The sequence below is a fragment of the Pararge aegeria genome, chromosome 5 (assembly GCF_905163445.1).
Source record: "Pararge aegeria chromosome 5, ilParAegt1.1, whole genome shotgun sequence".
In the NCBI taxonomy this organism is placed as follows: domain Eukaryota; kingdom Metazoa; phylum Arthropoda; class Insecta; order Lepidoptera; family Nymphalidae; genus Pararge; species Pararge aegeria.
This window is the reverse complement of record NC_053184.1, coordinates 18,911,924-18,933,679: the sequence shown is the minus strand read 5'-3', so window position 1 is coordinate 18,933,679 and position 21,756 is coordinate 18,911,924. Positions and strand designations below refer to the sequence as shown.

The following is a 21,756-nucleotide window of genomic DNA, read 5'->3' as shown; positions in this document are numbered from 1 at the left end:
TAGGCCAGCGCTTGACGACAATCATGCCCGTTAGAAAGCAATGATGAGGTCTAGGTTGGAGCACGCTTGCCTAGAAAAAGCCTTTTCAATCTAGCCTTGAAGGTACTTAAATTATACGTGGAAGGAAACAGAGTTGCCAGGAGGGCGTTCTTAGTGCACATCTTAGCGGCACGTATTCTGATACTTACGTGGATAAAAAACGTTTTGTGCGTGTTGTTGTGAAGTCCTAACCATTAAGCTATTACCGCTACACTAGGCTGTCAGGCGGCTATACTCTCAAACCCCTCATTTACCCAGCAGTGAGAATTAATAGGCTGTTGATTTAGTTGATATTTAAAGCTACCTGTTTTAGTATACTGCTCCGTTTTCTGCTCCGTTCAATCTTCAAAGATTTTCTTCACATTCATAATAACTACAGACTAAAATCAAATAGCCTATAACAGTCCACCGCTGGACTAAAAGCCTCTCCTAACCTGAGGGTTTGCATGTAATCATTGCTCTGGGCAGACGGGTTTGTGAAAGCAGTTGATGGTAGTAGCACAGAGAATGCTGCTTCCGATCTCCGTTATATTCCCTCAGTCGCCTCAGGACACTCAGGAAGAAGGGTGGTAACAACTCTATTCTGATCTTCCTTCACCACCCGGACAACAGACAAAAATACAATGATAAAAATAGGTCGTATAATCAATAACCACAAAAAGTTGTAACGCCACAGAACGCTAAAAGTTTATAAAGAATGCGCCCACGAGCTAAATTCGATTAAAGGCTAAACTATTCACAAATTCATCAATACCAAGGCGAAACAAAACAAAAACAAAGCTAATTAACTCTTAGTCCATCGAAGAGCGCTTTTAAACTGAGGGCGACGCGATAAAATAACAGCAAAGAATGTCAAACGGCTTCTCTGGTAAAAAACCTTAAATAACTTTTCAACGTCGGACGTTGAGCTACCAAATTGCTGGAGTAGCGAGCTTGCACCCGGAAACGCAGCGATGGTCAACAAGATGCCGTCAATAGAGACGCAGGAAGTTGCTGGATACGAGCGGCAAAAAACCGTAAGTGTCTTGGTGAACTAAAAACCTCAGTAGACATCCTCCGTTTGAGATATTGATGATAAATAATGGACTTACCAACGTCACTAAGTTGCCCTTTTTAAACCGACTTAAGAAAAGGAGGCGGTTCTCAATTCGACTGTGTTGTTTGTATATTTGTGTTGATTCTTTTTCGTTGGGTATGTCGTATAATAACCGACTTAAGAAAAGGAGGAGGTTCTCAATTCGACTGTGTTGTTTGTATATTTGTGTTGATTCTTTTTCGTTAGGTATGTCGTATAATAACCGACTTAAGAAAAGGAGGAGGTTCTCAATTCGACTGTGTTGTTTGTATATTTGTGTTGATTCTTTTTCGTTAGGTATGTCGTATAATAACTATGCAATTATCATTGCATAGTTATTATACGACATACCTAACGAAAAAGAATATTATATTAAATGCGCTTTATTTATGGTATATAGTAGTTAAGCAATTTATACTCGTCCCAATAAAGGAGCTGATGTTGATGTGCCGGGAGAACTCCTCAACTGGAAACCTCAACCTCAGTTTCGGGAACTTAGATTATTATCTAAATTGCAAGATCCCCACTAAAAAGCGTGGATTTTTTTTTCAGTTTTGCGTATCAAACCCACGGCATTTGACTCAGAAAGCAGGGTCGCTGCCAACTGCGCAAATCGGCTGTCACTAAAGATAGGCGAACGTTAAGTTGTGCAACGTTGAAACTATCCTATTACAAATTCACTTAACACAAAGGTCAGAATAAAGTTAAAACAAAGGCGGTAATTAACTCAGTTCATCGAACGCTTTTGAATCACGGCCGATGAGATAAAGTTACATCGAAAGGCAAACCTCGGCTTAATTAAATAACTTTCAGTTAAAGTCAAACAAACGTGGTTGACGCTTAAAATTGCGAGTTTAAACGAAAAACCGATGGAGAGACAAGTCTGGAATTTCGTTGTCAATTATCCTGAAATATAAATAGCTAGCTGTTGCACGCGACTTCAACCACATTTATTTCGGTTTTTGTAAAATGGCCTGGGAACTGTACTATTTATATTAACACGCTTTTGTTAGCTTCATATTTAGTAATAACAATTTACGGACCAAGCATTGGATAGAAGCAGGCCTTACTTTGCGGAAATTCATGATATATTATAAAACCAAAAAAAGATTGCTGAAGATCTGTCTGGTGTGGAGTATAAAGATTGAAGAAATTATAAATTACACCATACAGATTCTCCTGCTTTTCGCGGATAATAGCAAAATACTAATAACTTTTATAAAACAAAAATCAAAAGTATAGGATCAACCCAAACGACCGACCTCAATTTCACTTTGACGGTACAGTGTTTATTTAATACTCAAAAACGACACCTCGATTGCGAAGGAGAAAAGGTTTAATTAATTCTGAATGAAAATCTCCATTTTTTGAAGTCGTATCAATATATTTCAACTGGGTTGTTACAATATATTCAAAAGTTTGCCTTAGTTTGACGTAGCAGGCAGTAGAATTAGGAGCGTGCGTCTACAGTTTGGTGGTCGTAAATCGGGAATTCTGGATCGCTGCCCGTCGCCTTAAGCTGCCCGCCGTATTCTGCTCGTGTGTGCGTTTATCATAATTTGCCAATGATTGCCTTCACTGTGAAATAGATCGTTGCGTCAATACTCTCTCGGTAATAGTATTGCATTTTGGCGATTATATTTTTATGTTAGCGAATGCCAGCGATATTAAAAAGTTTTTCCGCATTGCCTATGCCCGTACATCTTTCATTTAAACTTTCAAACTCAATTGTACCAAGGGGTAGTTTATTTAAAATCATTTCTTAGTTGACATTCCCTACCTTTAAACTACGTGAGTCACTTTATACAACGTGTACCCGAATTACGAAATACTGTTAAAGGGTGCATAAGTATAATCCAGTGTTATATATAACAGAATTAATAAAGCACTTAATATATACCAATTAAAGTCTTACGATTGTAAAACATAAATTCCTAAAAGGTTACAATCACTAACATATGAAAAAACTTAACTCCTTTTGCAACTGCTAAAATAAAAGTCATTAAATTTATTAAACAATAAGGTTTATTACTTAAGTAATAATCAGCCTCACGCGTACACACGCACGAATGCAAGCACTTACACACACATGCACATACACACACACACGCACACACACACACACACACACACACCACACACACACGCGCTCACGTACACATAACATAATCGCACTCACACTGCAGATTTACTCGCATGTTATAAAAAAAAAATGTGTTATATAAATAAATTGAAATAAAAATGTATTTTGTAATGGAAATGTATTTTGTAATCTTCTGGCACAGGTTTTAAACTTAACAGACGTTCTCCGCCTTATCAGCTATTGTTTTACGTGAACAAATAAATTTTCATTTCATTTTTCATTTCATTTTATTTCATAAAGAATCACATGTAAAAACATTAAATCAAAAAAGCATATTTATTTTTCCATACAAACTAATTCAAAACATTCTAATTGGTTACTTCTGACAACCCTATAGAAGATAAAGACCAACCCGCGCATAACCTACCTATACCTACGCTACGCGACGCGTACCTAATAAAGTGACAGGAGTCACTTAATTTAAATTTTACATGTGATTAGGGCTGTATATAATTTCTTTCAAAACTATGGCAGTGGATTACTCAAAAACTGTTAGCGTGTCGGTTTCAGAGATATCTTTTCTGTTTTATTCCACTATTTCATATTTATATGTATTAAGCTCTGGGCTGCAATATGTGTGACAATGCAGTCTAGGATGGTGTCAAGGCAAACTACTTAAGTAATTGTTATAAGATATTAGATATAATAAACTACACGGATAGCTTATACAACGTGTTAAATATGAAAACCAAAATAATACTTCACAGGCTATAGAGGTACATTATGTACTGTCTCTAAGACTTTTTGGTGACTCGAAAACCTTATAGTTCTTAAGTAAACCGTTGATGTAGTTGTTACTGAAAAAAAAACAGATAAAGCCTTTGAAAAAGATAAAGAATAATAATCTTTCATAAAGATTAAATGAAAAATTAACATCATGTGACTCCTGTCCCTTTATTAGGTACGCGTTGCATAGCGGAGGTACGATGCGCGTGTCGGTCTTTTATTTTTAATAGGGTTGTCATAATCAAACACTTAGAATGTTTTGATTTCTTTAGTATGGAAAAATAAATATGCTTCTTTTGTTTTAATATTTTTACAGGGTGATTCCCTACGAAATATACTTATGCATCCTTCAATATTATTTCGTTATTCTGTTTCACGTTATATATATCTTAGACCAGCACGAAGGATAAAGCCGAAATAAGAGCCTCCAAAGTCGGCCATCTGTACAGTTACGGATTTATATCATAATATACTTTACTTAACCTTTTGATTCGATTCATCATAAAAAACCACATTATGTCCTTACAAAGCAAACATAGAGTTAAATACCTAATACAACAAATAACAAAACCACTCTCAACTAGAATAATAATTAAGAAACAACATTTAATTACGAGCAAAGTTAGTTTGTCCGTATATCTGTTCGACATTAAAAATCCATTTGTTATGGGAAAGAACCGCTCCTGTTATCTTTATGGCGGAACTTGGGCTTCCTATCGACCTGACTTAGAGCATTCTGCATGCTACGATACTGCTACGTTAGACTCTGCTGAGGGAATTTGAAACTATATAGGGACAGAATACGGTTGATCTTTCTTTGAAGGTATGTTCGAAATCACGAGAATGTTAAGGTGTAAAACAGTTTACGAATGTTAAATATAATCACGCTAACATGATTATATAATAAAAAAAAATAATAGGGCAAGTATATCAGACGAGCGTACCAGAAAGAGGCAGATCTAAGAATCCATTAGCAATTATTTAAACGTTCTAAATATTCTTATATAATAATATATTATATTTTTGTCCTATTTCAGTAAATTTAGAACTAGCATAGGGTGGAGGTGGAATTGGTAATAGCCCAGTTTGTAGGACTTCGATTTCACTATCGGGAGGGCGAGTTCGAATCCCAGAACGCACCCCTAACTTTTCTGAGTTATGTGCGTTTTTAATGGAACTAAAATATCAATTGCTTAATGCATGCCTGAGAGTTCTACATAATGTTCTCAAATGTGTGTGGTGTCCACAAATCCGCACTGGGCCAGCGTGGTGGACTACGGCGTTAAATACTTCACATTATGCAAGGAGACTGTAGCCATGTAGTGGGCCAGTAATGGGTTGATATGATGATAATAGGGTGGATGTCGTCACAAAAAAGACAATATGGCGGACTCTACAAAACTTAAAAAAAATTTGGGTAGTAAAATGACGTCGTAACACGAACGACCATGCCCCATGCAGACCTAGCATAAGAATTACAGAATTCGTTTATTTCGGTCCGCTAACAACTCTCGGGACATACGTGATGTGAACAAATAAAACTTCGCCAACTTTGATGGCGCGTGATTGTTTAAAGTAACGTAAAGATTTTAGTCCCGTAGCCGGACTCTTGCGAACTTTTTTCAGTTAGTCGTTTGGGAATTGGAGCTAGACATTAAGTTTCGTTCCTCTTTGATTTGTAGTTGTAGAGTTTGTCTAGAGAAAATGAAGTTGCGAGCTCTTATTTAGTAGCATGACCGGTTTCCGTTATTATTAGTCATCTGTCGCTCGATCTTTATCCCGGGTATCCGATAGGTGTCAGCACTGCGTTCGGGATTTTTTGATGTACCATTGTTGTGTAATTGTCTTTGTTGGTGAGTTCGTTTGTCTTTGGATCAACCAGTAAAAGAGATTGCCGTGACAAAGCCTTAGATTTCCGTGACGTGAAAGATAAAAATAAAAATTGAAAATATTATAAACAACACCATAAAGATTATCCTGCTTTTCGCGGATTATAGCAAATTAAGCTGAATATTCATAATAAAAAAAATATTGTGACAAATTGAGAACCATTGATTGAGTATTTGAAATGGGTTAAAATAAATAAATTGCGAAGGCCTAAAAAAATACGTGGTAAAAGATTTTCCCATGATATTTCCTAAGCCAATTCCCGATAATAGCGACGTAAAGTGGTTCCCCAGTATTATGTTTGCTCAGTTAACTGCTATGCACTGGTTAAATAAATATTTTTTTCCCTTTATTTCAATGAATTCGAACAGGAATAGAAGCTTTGTCCGACTCGATTTAGAGCAAAGCACAAGTTGCGCCGTGGACCGTGGCGACCGAACGAACGGTTTGCGTACGCTGTATATAATTCGAAGTTTAAATTGATTGAGTTTATTTGTACGTAACATCGAGATTGAAAGTAGAATATAACTTAAACAAGAATAATAATTTTAGGTTTAAGATAATTCTTTTTTTTTTGACAGCTGCATTAGATTTATTTATTATTATTGTTATTATTGTACTATAAAACAAATCTTTTCTATGGGACTATTGACTGAAAATAAAGAATAATTATTATTATTATTTGGAAGTGTTTGTATTTCTCAGCTCTTGGCTGGTTTTAACTGCATTTACGGGCCTTAACCAAGTAAATGCAGTGGTGTGTTTTTATGTTAAACCTATGCTTTCGTCAACCTGCAAAAACTTTCTTACTATTCTACATGTATTTAAAATGGCAACTTTTTGCAAACCGATGTACAGAGATTCATCCAGACCTATTATTTTTAAGCTATGTAGAAGTAGAATTATATCTGGTCTATTATAGTGTATGGTCTTATCTGTAAGAATAGCGCGGTCATAATAAAGTTTGTATGTGGTATTTTCTAGTATCGTTTGAGGGGTATATTTATAGTAAGGTGTGTTAGTGTTTTGTGTAAGCATGTGCTTGAGTGCCAGTTTTTTTATTATTATTATTATTACTATTATTATTAAACATATTTAAGTTCCTCTTTTAACTGAAAAAGCTTGATGTTTTCTTACGTGAGTATTTCGTAGTAATGTGCTTTTTGTGCAATTTTAAAACTTTCTTAAAACCATATTGATAAGATTTAAAACATTACGACGCCTTTGATTTAATTTTTTTAAAAGAGCTCATACAACTTTGCCACTTTGCAATGGTGCAAAGAATATGCATTTTCGCGCTGCCAGATTGATTCTTTGCGCAATAATGAGCCACAACTTTTATCGCATTTTTTTATTCACTTAGACTCCACAGCGACATATATTTATAGCTATGTTTTTATATTTAATTTTTTTAAATATCGTTTCTCAGTACAAGTTAGCCTTCGACTGCGATCTCACGGGGTGGTTAGTTATGAATCATAACATATGATGCAGTTTTAGATGGTAACGGGCTAACCTGCTAGTGATATGGTATTTATATCAAACCTATACCAAAGTTTCTAGGCGACACCGTACTGGAACGCTAAATCACTAAGTGTCACGTCTTTGTCGGTAGGGTAACTAGCCACCCCAGAAGCCTCCCATAAGACCAGACCAGAAAAATTCTGAAATTATATATTCCCAAATTTCTTCAGCCGGGGTCTTACCACTAAAGCCCTCAGCTCTTACTGTTGCGCCAAGGAGGACGTATGGCAGTTATATTCAACTTATTGCCATAATTGGTTTCTACGCGGATTGTTAACGTAGCCTTAAATTAAAAACACCTGGTTCAGCTGCTACTAGCTTCGGCTCCCGCAAGACCAAAAGGAAATTCGTATAATAAATTATAAAATTGCTCCTGCCGGAGAATGAACCCGCGACCGGCTTTCTTATAAAACTACGCACTCACCACTGCGCCAGTAAAATCGACGAAGTATTAGAAAAGTGAGACTTTCTTATAAACCCACTGTTATTTTCATAGGGAAATCGTTTCACTATAAAAATAACTACTAGATAAAACTTCACTTTACCATTTCCCAGGAAGTGAGATGATCGCGCTTTCAATTTAACTTATCTCCGCTAAGAACTTGGTCGCGGCAACGACGGGAGATAAAATCTCCAGTCTCCAGTGTTACATAGTGTTAGCTACGTAGCTTAAGTCGGACAAGGACCGATAAGGGCGGTTGGCTTAATGTGCTGCTACATTCACAATATACCTAAAGGAATATTCATTGTTATTTTGTATAGATAAGATATCCCACTTCTGATATTGACTACCACTAAGTATATAAACTTTTACAATAATAAACTTATCATAGACAGTCTATTCTAATTATGGGATAAAGAAAGCCTTCTACGTGAGGTTAATGGGCTAGACTTACAATAACTGTGTGTACAGGAATATTTTTTAGTATAACATATAACATCAGAAATCGGATTACGCATCGTACTTCAAAATCAATTTATTTCAAGGCGTTTATATAAGAATTTTTGAAATGTCAAGCCGACAATAAACTCAGCAGTTGCTCTTTTAATACATCAACATTTTAGAATTAAAGTAATTGAAAATAATAGATATCAAATATTATTAAATTACTAGGGGTATTTCGATTTTATATCTATTATTTTCAACAATGTTATAAAGCCGAAAGTATTTGTTGGTTTGTCTTTCTGAAGTGAAATAAAATAAAATATGCTCCTCTTTTGCAGGACTTTAATAGTATTTAAAAAAAATATATATGTTTATTTTCAAAAGATTACAAAAATCAATTGCTAGTGGTCTCCACAGTAGCCTGTATCGTGGAGACCATGAAAGACTTCTCTTTTAGATTAACATACAGGAGACTTCCTTTTATGATCTAAATATTTATATATTATAGATACCAAGATACAATTAGATATATACATTGATGTAGGGTAATAAATATATATATAAATAAAATAAAAACAAAAATATACTAGTATGTTGTAAAGGGTAAGAAAATATTTATAACATATTTGCCATAAGAATTTCCTCTGTTTCCTTGTAAGTTAGTGTTTTTAACCAGTTTGTGATGGTATGATTTGCCTGTTTAATTGTTAGGTGCTTAAGATTACAAGACTTGGCAACATAGTTGTAGATTTTCGCATCAACATAGGGTGTAAAACGTCTAGCAAAAGCTGTTTTCGCCACTGGAATATTGACTTGCACTACTCTTCCCTTAAAAATCTTGTCAACGTTTGGAGATTGGAGTAACTGTTTGTGCCTCAGTATAGCTGCTTTCAGTATAAAGAGCTGTCGAACTGTAAGTACTCCACTTTCGTTGTAAAGTAATGTAGTTGGGTACCTGAAGGGTTTTTTTAGTCGTACTTTTAGGACAGAACGTTGCGCTCTCTCTAATTCTATTAAAATAGTCTTAGCTGCACTTCCCCAGGACAGAATGCAATAATTGAGCAACGACTGACACAAAGATATATATATTATTTTTTTATATATATTACTGATCAATCATCATCATATCAACCCATTACCGGCCCACTACAGTGCACGGGTCTTCCCCCACAAAGAGAAGGGGTTAAGGCCGTAGTTCACCACGCTGGCCCAGTGCGGATAGGTGGACTCCACCCAGCTTTGAGAACATTATGGAGAACTCTCAGGCATGCAGGTTTCCTCACGATGCTTTCCTTCACCGATGAAGCAAGTGATATTTTAATTGCTAAAAACGCGCATAATTTAGAAAAGTTAGAGATGATTCAAACTCGCCCTTTACAAAAGTCGAAGACCTACTTACTGTGCTCCGCTTTTTACGCTTACGTGCTTATTATCAATCAATGCCTCTTGCAGCTAGAAGGTTTGCACATAGCCACCACGCTGGGCAGATGGCTTGGTGATTGCAGTAGATGGTAGTAGTAGCACAGAGGATGCTGCTACCTGTCCTCCAATATATTTCCTTAGTCGTCCCGTTCAGCACCCCCGGTAATGTAAAAAAAACAAAACTGAAATCATTTATTTCAGCTTTGTTTTTCAACAAGTCTATAAAAGAGAGGGAAAATGATCAGCAGTGGAAATGAAAGGACTGTTAAAGATTTTAAACTAAGATTTTTGTGGTTAATCAACATTTCTTAAATATAGTTCAACGGGTACATACCACGATAATGCATGGATCGTGGTCCCGTCGTGACCACGATCCATGCAACTGGGTCGAAATATCGACAAATCCAAAATATTATCGTGGTATGTACCCATTGAACTATATTTAAGGAATACACTGTTTCCACTAAACCTAAGAATCGCCTTAATCGGATTGCTTGTGATTTAGGTGATTCCTAAAAAGAAAAACGTGACACGAACACTTATGTTATCTCCATCGACGTTTAGCGGCCTCTAAAGTTACGACACCGATTTGGCGAATCGTAAAGTTTCGTAAACGAGAGAAATATGTTTTTTTTTTTAAACCGTAGATCCATAAAATAAATGAAAAAAAAGATAATACAAACACAATTTACCAAACCTTATGGCAAGAAATATAAACAAGTTAGGTTTTATGAGTTGCCTAGTGAAAATCGATTGGTGGCAGGTAAATGTATGCCTAAGAATCTTATTTGATTAGGCGTTATTTACTTAGGCATTGCCTTGCCTGTTGTTAGTGAAAACGGGCATGTGAATGATAATGTTAAAGGCTGAAGTTTTGCAGCTATAATTTAAAGTATGTGGTAGACAAGTGAGAAAATCCCAAAAGGATAAATAATACCACACTAAATCCCATTTCGTCGTAGCAAATTTGCAGTCTTATTTAAGGCTTGTTTTAAAAGTATTATTAATTTGTAGTAACTTGTGGGAGAATCCCATTAGCGAACCAAATTAACAGCGCAGTCCACAATATTTACATCTTAAATGAAAGTATCTCGCACTTATAGTTCAAGAGACGGTGAATTTAAAATTGCAAAAGACTATCGAAAAAAAAGAGCTAGAATACAGCATTTTGTGACCGAGCCCGTTTAATACTACCACTATGTTTATTACTGCTGGCAAACATTAATTAATAGCAGACACAATATGAGGCTTAATATTCCTCAGGTCGATGGTCGATTGACAAAGATTGGCTCTTTAAACCCTTGCATCAGACTTAAGCCAATCAAAAAAAACTCAGGCGTGTACACGAACATGCAGCCTTCTTCATGGAAACCTCAGCGCCCACTGCTGTGCCAGGTAGGTTGCCAAACTTGTTTTTAGTATAGCTGGTATCGTAAAAACAATTTAAAGTGTGCATAGCTTAAGTTAGTCACTCTTCCTGCACTATAAAGCGACATCTCGTTTCGGATTCACGCGAAATACTTAAGTTTAATTTGATCAAGAGTCAAGTAAAGTTTAAAACAGGCGTTGCTTTGAATATGCAAACGCGCTTTGACGTTCGTAGCTTGTTCCGCTCACGTTAGGGCTTGTGCACACAGTAAGTTTTTTACGCGCAGCTGAACCGCATCAAATGACGTTTGAAACTTAACGCTTTGTATACAGTTGAAGCCAGGCGATTAACACAGCCTGATGACTTTAGCATACGTCTACAAATTGTGCAAAATACTTTTACGATTAAATAAGGTTTAACCACATCAGAACGACACAGACAGCATGTTTTCTTAAACACACCGCGACAGTCAGTTCAGTTCAGTTCGCTCGGCGTAAGCGCCGCGTAAAGACGTATACAGAGTGATTTCGCTTCAAAATTACCAACGATCGTGCGCGTGGCGCGGTTGCATTATTTTTTTCTATTATTGATTCATGCATATATACCATGCCTAAATGCGCTAAATGTAACAAAGTGATAACGAAAAAGAGTCCAGGATTGCAGTGCGGACGATGTAATAAATGGATGCACGGGGAGTGTGTTGCTCTAAGCCACGATCAGCTGACAGCTTTACACTCAACGGAAGCCGATTGGAAGTGCCGTGGATGCGTCGGATCCTCGAAGCAAAAAAGAATGTCAGTGATTCTGCCGGATCCGGAGGAAGAAGACATCACTGACACTGATTCTATAACAGCTGGCGTGAGCCTTGATTCCAACAGCCAGAAAATATTGGCCACCGTGTTATCTACGATACGCCATGAAATACGCGACTCAATACAAGAAGAACTTAAAAGAACTTTAAAATTTTACTCCGATAAAATTGATGATTTCCAAATAAAAATAGATAACTATGAAGAAAAGATTAAAACAATTGAGAACCAGTGGAAAGATTTAAAAAACAAACATATAAATATGAAAAATAATCTTGAATCTATGCAAATAAAATTGAATACCCTCGAACAAGGAAAAATTGAAAATACCTTAGAAATAAGCGGAATACCAAAAGAACAACAAGAAAATTTATCTGAAATAGTAAGGAAAATTGGAAATGCTATCAATCAAGATAATAATGACATCAAGAAGATTTATAGAAAAGAAAGTAAAGGGTCGGCATCTCAAAAAAGACACTCTTCGGTCGTTGTGCTGACACTCCGAGAGGGATGCAGGGACAAATGGCTAGAGGCAGCCAAAGCATGTTCCCTCTCTCCAAGAGTAATTGGGAAGGATGGAGAAGGCAGAATACATCTGCGAGAAGCTCTCACTCCAGCAACGGCATACCTTTTATGGAAGACCAAGTCTGAGCTCAAGGATACCAACCTAGTGCAGTTCGTATGGTGTAAACGCGGTAATATATTAATTAGGAAGTCCGAAAATGATAAAATCTTTGCAATAAGATCGGAGAGTGACGTCGAGAAGTGGGTAACAGCGCTAAAAAACAAAGCCTGAATAATATAAAGGTCTGAATATCCATCAATAACCTTATAGCTTAAATATCTACTTGTTTTTTTTTTTTTTTTACTTTTTGTCTGTACTACATCGTAATGAATAACAATGATTATAACTTATCAGAAGGTAATTTTGATTCTTGGAACGAGTACATTAGTTCTCTTCCAAAACATAAAGAAGGATTGATTACATTAACAGTCAACATAAGATCACTGTTACTCAATTTTTCCTACATAGAATATATAATCACTAACAGTCAACGTTGTATAGATATTATTGTATTATGTGAAGTTAATATTAGAGATTCAACTAAAAACCTGTTTGAATTACCACAGTATAATATGTACACGAACTTGCGAAAATACAGAAGAGGGGGTGGCGTAATTGTATACGTACATAAAAAACTAGCATTTACATTGTTACCCTCACCTACCCAGTACTTTGAATCTGTGACTGGTTTTATACAATTTAATCATAACTACAAACTAAGCTTATGTTCCGTTTACCGGCCACCAGATACTTGTAAAAGAAGATTCATTTCAGAGATATCGTCGCATATTTCTAGAACGACGGATAAATCCGACTTACTACTAATAGGCGATATAAATATAGATTTAAAAAAAATAACCAGTACAAGTGCGACCTACTTAAACGAAATGTCAGACTTAGGTCTTGGCTGTGGTATATCCCAGTACACTAGAATAGAAACGAAAGGCCAACTTATAACTCAAACATGTATAGACCACGTATTTACGCGGCTCGCCTCCGCTATGCCTGTATACACCGCAACTATAAATGAACCTATAGCCGACCATAGTATAATAGCATGCACGATTATGTGCGCGAGCGCAGTTGACGTGCAGCGACAAGGTCACCGGCCCCGCGTGAACGATAATTCAAAGGCATCGCGACTTATTACAATATTTAATAACAAGAATGTATCACAGCAACTAAGTCAGGTTGACTGGAGCGCAGCGCTGTCATTCAACTGCCCTACTGAAGTTTACAGCTTTATTTGCAAGCAGTTTAATACTATTTACAGTAACTGTTCGCGAGTTACAAAACTAAACGGTAATAATAGAAGTAATTGCAAATGGATAAATAAAAAAATGCTTAAAATGTGTTCTCAAAAGAAAAAATTATATTTAATATGGCTCAAGAATCCAGAAAATATTGATAACAAAATTTTATACAACAAATATAGAAATAAAACAAATAAATACATAAACTATCTCAAACATAAACACATTAGGGATGAAATTAGGAAATATTTTAGAAACTAAGAAATTATGGAATTTAATAAATGAAATATGTGGCAAATTTAGAATATCAGTCGATGAACTACTATTAAAATCTTTTAACTTAGAAAAAAATGTTCTAGCTAACAGCTTCGCAAAAGAGTTTGAAAAAAATGTTAAATTGACAGCTGTTACGTGTAACCAAGCTTTGTGCCGTATCTCAGAAGTATCTGGGGGGAAGGGGGTGTCAATGAGGCTAGGGCTGGCAACGAACAACCAGGTCTCTAAAATAATTAAGAATATCGATGAAAAAAAAAGCGCTGGGTATGACAAAATTAGAGCAAAAGATTTAAAGAATTTAAATAAATACATAACACCAGTGATAACCCATTTAATTAATACATGCATTGCGACCGCATCATATCCTGATGCCCTGAAGATTGGCATAATTAGGCCCATATATAAAGGGGGTGGTCACAAAATCTTTAACAACTATCGGCCAATCACCATATTGTCATGCATCGACAAGGTAATTGAGAAGTACCTAGGTGATAGTATAAAACAATTCTTGCAAAAACATAACATTATAAACACAAAACAATTCGGCTTCCAAAAAAATCGAAGCACTTCTCAATTACTATGTCAGTTTACAAATGAAGTAAACGAGTACTTGAATGACAAAAAGCATGTACTCGTTGTCTTTATTGATTTTAGTAAAGCTTTTGACTTGTTAGTGTATGATAAGCTATATAAAAGTATGACTAATTGCGGAATACAGGGACCCCTCCTGGAATGGTTCAAGGATTATCATAGAAACAGAGTTACATGTGTAAAAATCGATAACATCATTAGTAACAAGATAAAAACGACTAAAGGAACAGCCCAGGGCTCGATACTAGGACCTACCGAATATCTTATGTACGTAAATGACATGTGTAACCTATTTCAGGAGGGATCTGTGTATCAATACGCAGATGATACATGTATCATTGTCGCTAATCGGGACGTGCGGGCGGCCGAGCGCATGATGCAAGCCAACTTCGACACCCTATGCAAATGGGCGCATGATTTAGGGCTGGTGATAAATATTAAAAAAACGAAGGCCATGCATATTCATTCTGCTCACAATAAAGCAGAATATAAAGCTCATATAGTTGCGCATGCGCACGACTGCTTGCACGGCAGGATACAACATTGCATTTGTACCCATATAGATATGGTGGAGGAGCATATGTATATTGGTCTCAAAATTGACTTTCGTTTTAATTGGCAACCCCATATAAACTATATTTGCGAAAGGCTGAGAGCTATATTAAGTAGGTTATACATACTCAAATATAAACTTCCTTACAAGACGCTGAGATTACTATACTTGGCACTAGCAGACTCAATAATTGGATACGGTCTGAGTAGTTATGGTAGAACATATAAAACATATATTACCCGAATATACAACCTACAACTAAAAATGTTAAAAACCATAGTACCTAAAAGGTGAGCGCTGTGGATTCAAGTGGAAGGTTTTTATCCCCGCCAGGGTAAATTTGGGAAATTAATATTTAACGCTACTAGCAGGTTAAACCTGCGGGTAACCAACCTCACGGTAAGTAGAAAACCAACGCCTATAAATATCACGTCACACACGTCATACAAAATGACGCCTTGTGTCCATGAACTTGCGGCTTAGCTGTTAAGCCTCAAGTCCCTTTACACCGTAATTACACCGTAGTTACACTAAAATATTAATATTCAATTAAAAATACAACTGGCAGGGTGATTACGTATCTAACGACAGGCTTGCGATAGCCGTGAATCTTGCAATCTTTGACGTCGTCTCTAATTAATTTTTTCACTTATGCAAAAGTGACGTATAACAGAAAGGATCGCGAGATTTACGCCTGTTGAGAGACACGTGATCACCCTGCGTGTTGAGCCTGTATTGTGTATTTAGCCTGTATTAGTTACATCCCGAGCGGTTCAACTGCGCGTAAAAAAATCTTAGTGTGCAAAGACTCTTAATAACAAGATTCTCAAATGAACACTGCTGTACTGTTTTATTAGGTTTCATTATAGTATAGGTAAGCTTTTACTTCCATTTTACCTGAAGTAACTTTATACTGAGTTTCTTGCCAACTTCGTCGAATCAACTCACCGAATCGGCAATAGAATAAAGTTTAAACAGACTGATATAAAATCCAAAGAAGGCGTTACAATAACTGAAGATGTTAAATAAATACTAGTGGATTCGTTAAATAAAAACCAAAATGGTCTAAAACGCTAGTTAGTTCCAAATCCGGCTGTTTGGTTTTTAAAAATTCTCATTCTCAACTAGAGACAAGCAGGATGCAATCAAACAAAAAAAATTGTATTTTTTTGTATGCAAAAGTTACGTTTGACAGAAAATGTCGAGAGATTTAGGCCTGTCGCAAGCCTGCTGCGAGATACATAATCGCCCTGCTAGTCTCAGTTGTAGACCATTTTAGTTTTTATTTAAAGAATGCAGTAGTATTTATTTAACATCTTTAGTTACTGTGACTGTCACCAACGATGATTTGCGTTTACGCCTTCGTTGAATTTTATAGCAGTCTGTTTAAACTTTTTCTATTACCGATTCAGTGAGTTGATTAGATTAAGTTGGCAAGGAACGCTGTAGTGGGCTGATAATAGATTGATAATGATAATAATACGATCTTAAGATTTTTAATTATGTTTGTAAATATTGTTGGAATACAATAATTTGAAAAAATAAATCACAAGCGTACCCAGCCCGCTTCGTCGGGCTAGATTTTGCTTTATTTTATTTAAACAATAAACTTACATCATTAAATTTTTAATTCAAGTCTCATAATATATTAAATCTTTTATTTCTCTCCGCATTCATTCTCTTCTATTCTCTTCGGGTGAAGATGATTATCTACACCCTTGTACACCCAACAATAGAATACCATCATAGTAAATAAAAGCTGTATTTGACAGTTCAAAAATAGGAGTGCTCCGATCGTCACCAAACTTTACAGGATTACTCGCCAGGTCAATCCGGAGATTCCCTGAAAGTTTCATTGAAATCGGTCCAGCCGTTTCGGAGCCTATACGGAACATACCAGCACACTTCCTCTTTTATATATATAGATAGACAGCCCAATACATGACACGGATGTCCTCTCAGAAAAAGAAGGAAAAGTAGTCCTGGCCAAGTGCAGATTAGTAGATTTCAAATACCTATGATACAGAATACAAAACTCTCAGACGTACAGCAAGCAAGTGAGATTTAATAGCATAAAATATTTAGCAGTTAGATAAGGGTGCCGCCGACCTTTGTACCCCTGAAATTGCGGCCGAAACCCGGGCTATCACCGCTAAAAACGACATATGCACTGAAACAGCAAAGTATTGTGGACGATTGAAGTAATGTTAAATTTCATCACTACGATCTTTACTTAACGCGAGTGGAGCCGCTGAGCGCAGCTAGTCTTGCATAAACATCAAATCATATTATGCGCATCAGATATGCAATTCAAGTCGCTTAACATATAACAATATTGATCCTGCAGCCGATCGGAAAATGTTCACGTTCTACAAGGAAATTGGATTTTCACGTGCGACAGCTGAAAACGTATAAATGTATTGTCTGTACGTATGCAGATTCGGTTTGATGTTTAATTCGTTATACGTATTTCAGGTGTAACAAATAGGAACAGATTTTATACAAAGAGATAAATCTATAAACTTCCGACATACAGTGTGAGGTTTCAAAAATAACCGACATTGTGATAAAACTAAAAACCAAGAAATTAAAATATTTTCTACAATATTTTTAATTCGGTGCCAAGTAATATGTAGAAAATTACTATGTGTAGATCATATACTTTATAATCTCTTTAACCGACTTCCATAAAAAGGAGGAGGTTATCAATTCGGTTGTGTTTATTATTTTATTTTTTATCTTTGTTAGCTCCGAACTCTATAATTTATTAACCGATTTGCTATTTTAGATAAAATACCGACACGTGGATGGTTACGTGCTTACGCTACGCGACACGTAACTAATAAAGTGACAGGAGTCATTTGGTTAGGGCAGTGTCGGATTTCTTTCAGTAAAAACTATGGCAGTGGTTTACTCAAAAAACTATTAGTGTTTCGGTTTCACATATCGTTTTTAGAGACAGAAAATAGTGTACCTCTTAATCCTGTGAAGTAATATTTTTTTTCATTTTGATCATGGTTTTCATTTACACGTGGTATAGTAGCAAGGAAAGTGCCAGTAGTATCATAGGGTTCCGTATTTACAAAGAAAGGTACGGAACCCTAAAAATTGGGGTGTAGCGTATGTTTTACGAATGATTTACATGAATGATGAAACTTAACGATAGAGGCAATTTAAACTCAAAAGGGCTATATACGTATCTTTTCCCAGTCTAAAAATTTCAATTCAATTCGACAGCCGGTTGGCGCAGTGGGCAGCGACCCTGCTTTCTGCGTCCAAGGCGGTGAGTTCGATTCTCACAGGTATAGATTTTGGTAATTTCAGCATGAAATGGTTTGTGTAAAACAAAGCCAATAATAACTTAAAATTTTCAATTTTAAATATTGAAACTTGGAACAATATTTATAGTTGTGATAACAGAAAAGTGCCTTTTAGGTGAATAAGATCCATGGGTTAAATGTTAAACTAAACTGTAACTGGTACGCAGAGCCGTAACGAAAGTTTAAAAAAAACTTCGCTCGAGAAAACAAAAAAATTAAACAAGTTTTTTTTCTGGCATCATTACAGAATGTCAAGGTTACGGAAATATTCTTAGTTATAATAAAAATATTGTAGGCACAATTTTTATTCCTAGCAAAAAACATTTTCGTTTTTTTGTTACAAAATATTGGGAGCCTGATTAGCTGCCGCCTTCCGCCTTCAGTGACTTCCAGATTCCTTTACCAATAAACTATTTTATTACCAGCTTCTTTATTCACAATAATATTCAGATATTCATATTGTTTCCTTTGGAAATATTTATTACATGCGCCTTCATTATGTAGAATTTCTTTTTTACACGCTTTATTTATAGTATTATTTACTTTTGTCAAGATATATAACGTTATTCTAGTCGAAATAAATCTTAGTTTATGTTTAATAATTCTATCGTGATTTCTATGCTAGAAAGGCTATATATATACAAGAATTGAATTAAATATAAATAAATAAATAAATATAGTACGACAATACACACATCGCCGTCAAGCTCTAAAGTAAGCGTAGCTTGTGTTATGGGTACTAAGATGCCTGATGAATATTTTTTATGAATTATAAATACTAGAATATACATATACTATAATAATTAGAATATACAGATAAATACCCAGACACTGAAAAACATTCATGCTCATCACACAAACATTTTCCAGTTGTGGAAGTCGAACACACGACCTTGGGCTCAGAAAGCAGGGTCGCTGAAAACTGCACCTATTGGCCGTCATTGTTTAGTCGTGAGGATTCGGGGAAGATAAGGAGGCTGGCCGAAAACCAGTGGTATGCAGCTAGACTCAGCCAACTCCTGTGTCACACATTTTAATTTTAAACAAGTCAGTGACACAAATAATATATAATACATTTTACACAAATGTGTGTAAAGAGAGAAGAGATAAGAAAGAATAATTCTTTCTTATCTCTTCTCTCTTTATCGAAAAATTGGTGTAGTGTTATGCAAATAGTAATAGCGCAAGAAAAATATACGCGCGTAGCGGACATCCATCACTTTTGAATACTAGTTTTTTTTTTTAGTATTGCGCCGTTATTGCTTTTTTCGCCTCTATCCGATTGTTATTGATTGTATACCGCGGGTTTTCGGAGCGTTGTTAGTTAGGTTTTCCGTTTCAACCCGAGTTTTTCACAAAAGCGACACAACCACATGTGCTGCGATTGAAATGGTTTCGTGTATTTTGCGAAATGCGTATGTAGAAGGAAATGTTTCGTACCATCAGCCGGATTCAATGAATACCCTATGAAAGTCCACCGTGGACTAAACACCTCTGTGAACGGTAGGGTTTGCCCATTTTCACCACGCTCGGCAGATCGCAGTCAATGGTGGTAGTAGCGTAGAGGACTCATTTTTTTATCTTAATATCTTTATCATCATCATCACTTCAACCGATTGAAGTCCACTGCTGGACATAGGTCTTTTGTAGAGTTCCAAAATCCACGTTCCTGGGCCGCTTGTTTCCAGCGGCTCCCAACGACTCGTTTGATGTCGTCTGTCCACATCGGTGGGGGGCCGACCAACACTGCATTTACCTGTGCGGGGTTGCCATTCCAACACCTTGTCTTACTATCTTACTATAATAATATTATAAATGTGAAAGTGTGGATGTTTGTTACTCAATCAAGCGAAAACGGCTGAACGATTTGGATGTAATTTGGCATGCATGTAGCCTTTAACATGGAAAAGAACATAGGCAATCTTTAATCCCAATTCGTTAAGTAGTTCCCCAGGGAAAATTTAAAATTGTTTACGAGTTAAGCCGCGGGCAGACTGCTTTGAAATTTGGTATGCATGACAACCCTTTATGGTAGAGAATTAGGTTAGGGAAAACGGGATAGTGCAACCGGTGATACAATTAAATTAAATACATTACATTATAATATACACATACATATAAATATATATATATATATATATGTGTGTATGTGTATATATGTGTATATATATATATACAAAAGAATATACATACACAGTATACACAATACATCTATCTACATATATAAAAGAGAAAGTGTGTGGGTGTGTTTCGTATAGTCTCCGAAACGGCTGGACCGATTTCAATGAAACTTTCTTCCTGAAAGTTTCATTGAAATCGGTCCAGCCGTCGCCGTATCTCCGAATTGACCTGGCAAGTAATCCTGTAGTTTGGTGACGATCCGAGCACTCCTATTTTTGAACTGTCAAACTGTCAAATACAGCTTTTATTTACTATGATGATATGTAATGTAAACCATGTAAACCCATGTAAACCCAACAATAGATTGTTGGGTGTACATGGGTGTAGATAATGATCTTCACCCGCTCGAGAAGAGAATAGAAGAGAATGAATACGGACAAAAATAAATGATTTAATATATTATGAGACTTAAATTAAAAATGTAATCATGTAAGTTTATTGTTTAAATAAAATAAAGCATAATCTAGCCCGGCGAAGCTGGCTGGGTACGCTAGTATTAGATAAATAAAATTCTTTTCGCCGATTTTACGTGTAGTAAAATCGAATCGTGCGTAATATTATAAAATAAGCACGACAAAAGTAGTCGTGCTTATTTCTGCATGAATTCGGTCAAGATCGGTGTTGCTGTTGAACTGTACATAATTAATAACAAAATGTATTTAAACCAGTAGTACAGGATTTGGGACTGTAAAACGAGTTACATTAGGCCAATTTTACTCAGACTATAAGGGGGTTTAATACTCGAAAACTGCCCCTCGATTGCGAGCTTTTTGTAAAGCTACTGGAGATGGACGAAGCCTTTTATCCTCGAAAGATTTCTCGTTCTCAGGTTAACTGAACTTGACTATGTATATGTGTAAAGATAGGTTACGAACAAAGAGTGTGACCACACATCTGTGAGATCGAAAAAAAACTAAGGTTCATGCAGATTTTTTCAAACACCTAAACAAATGCGAACGACCTCGCGGGAAACACAAGCTGTTTCCAGCGAGGTCGTTCGCATTTTTCCAACCTATTCAAAAATCCGCCATTTCTGTTTCTCATAAAAAAGTTAAATCACAACAAGTATTTTTAACTTCCACCTTTTAGTTTAATTGTTTGGTTTTGGTTAAAAATAATGTAGCTTCCTCGCCAAGA

The 21,756-nt window shown here is 36.0% G+C and overlaps 1 protein-coding gene across 1 annotated transcript; it reads left to right on the top strand.

Moving 5' to 3' along the window:
- Positions 1-12,163: 12,163 nt before the first annotated feature.
- Positions 12,164-12,676, top strand: LOC120623988. The gene has a single exon (XM_039890285.1). It carries the CDS (start codon positions 12,164-12,166, stop codon positions 12,674-12,676), a length of 513 nt encoding a protein of 170 aa, XP_039746219.1.
- Positions 12,677-21,756: the final 9,080 nt, after the last annotated feature.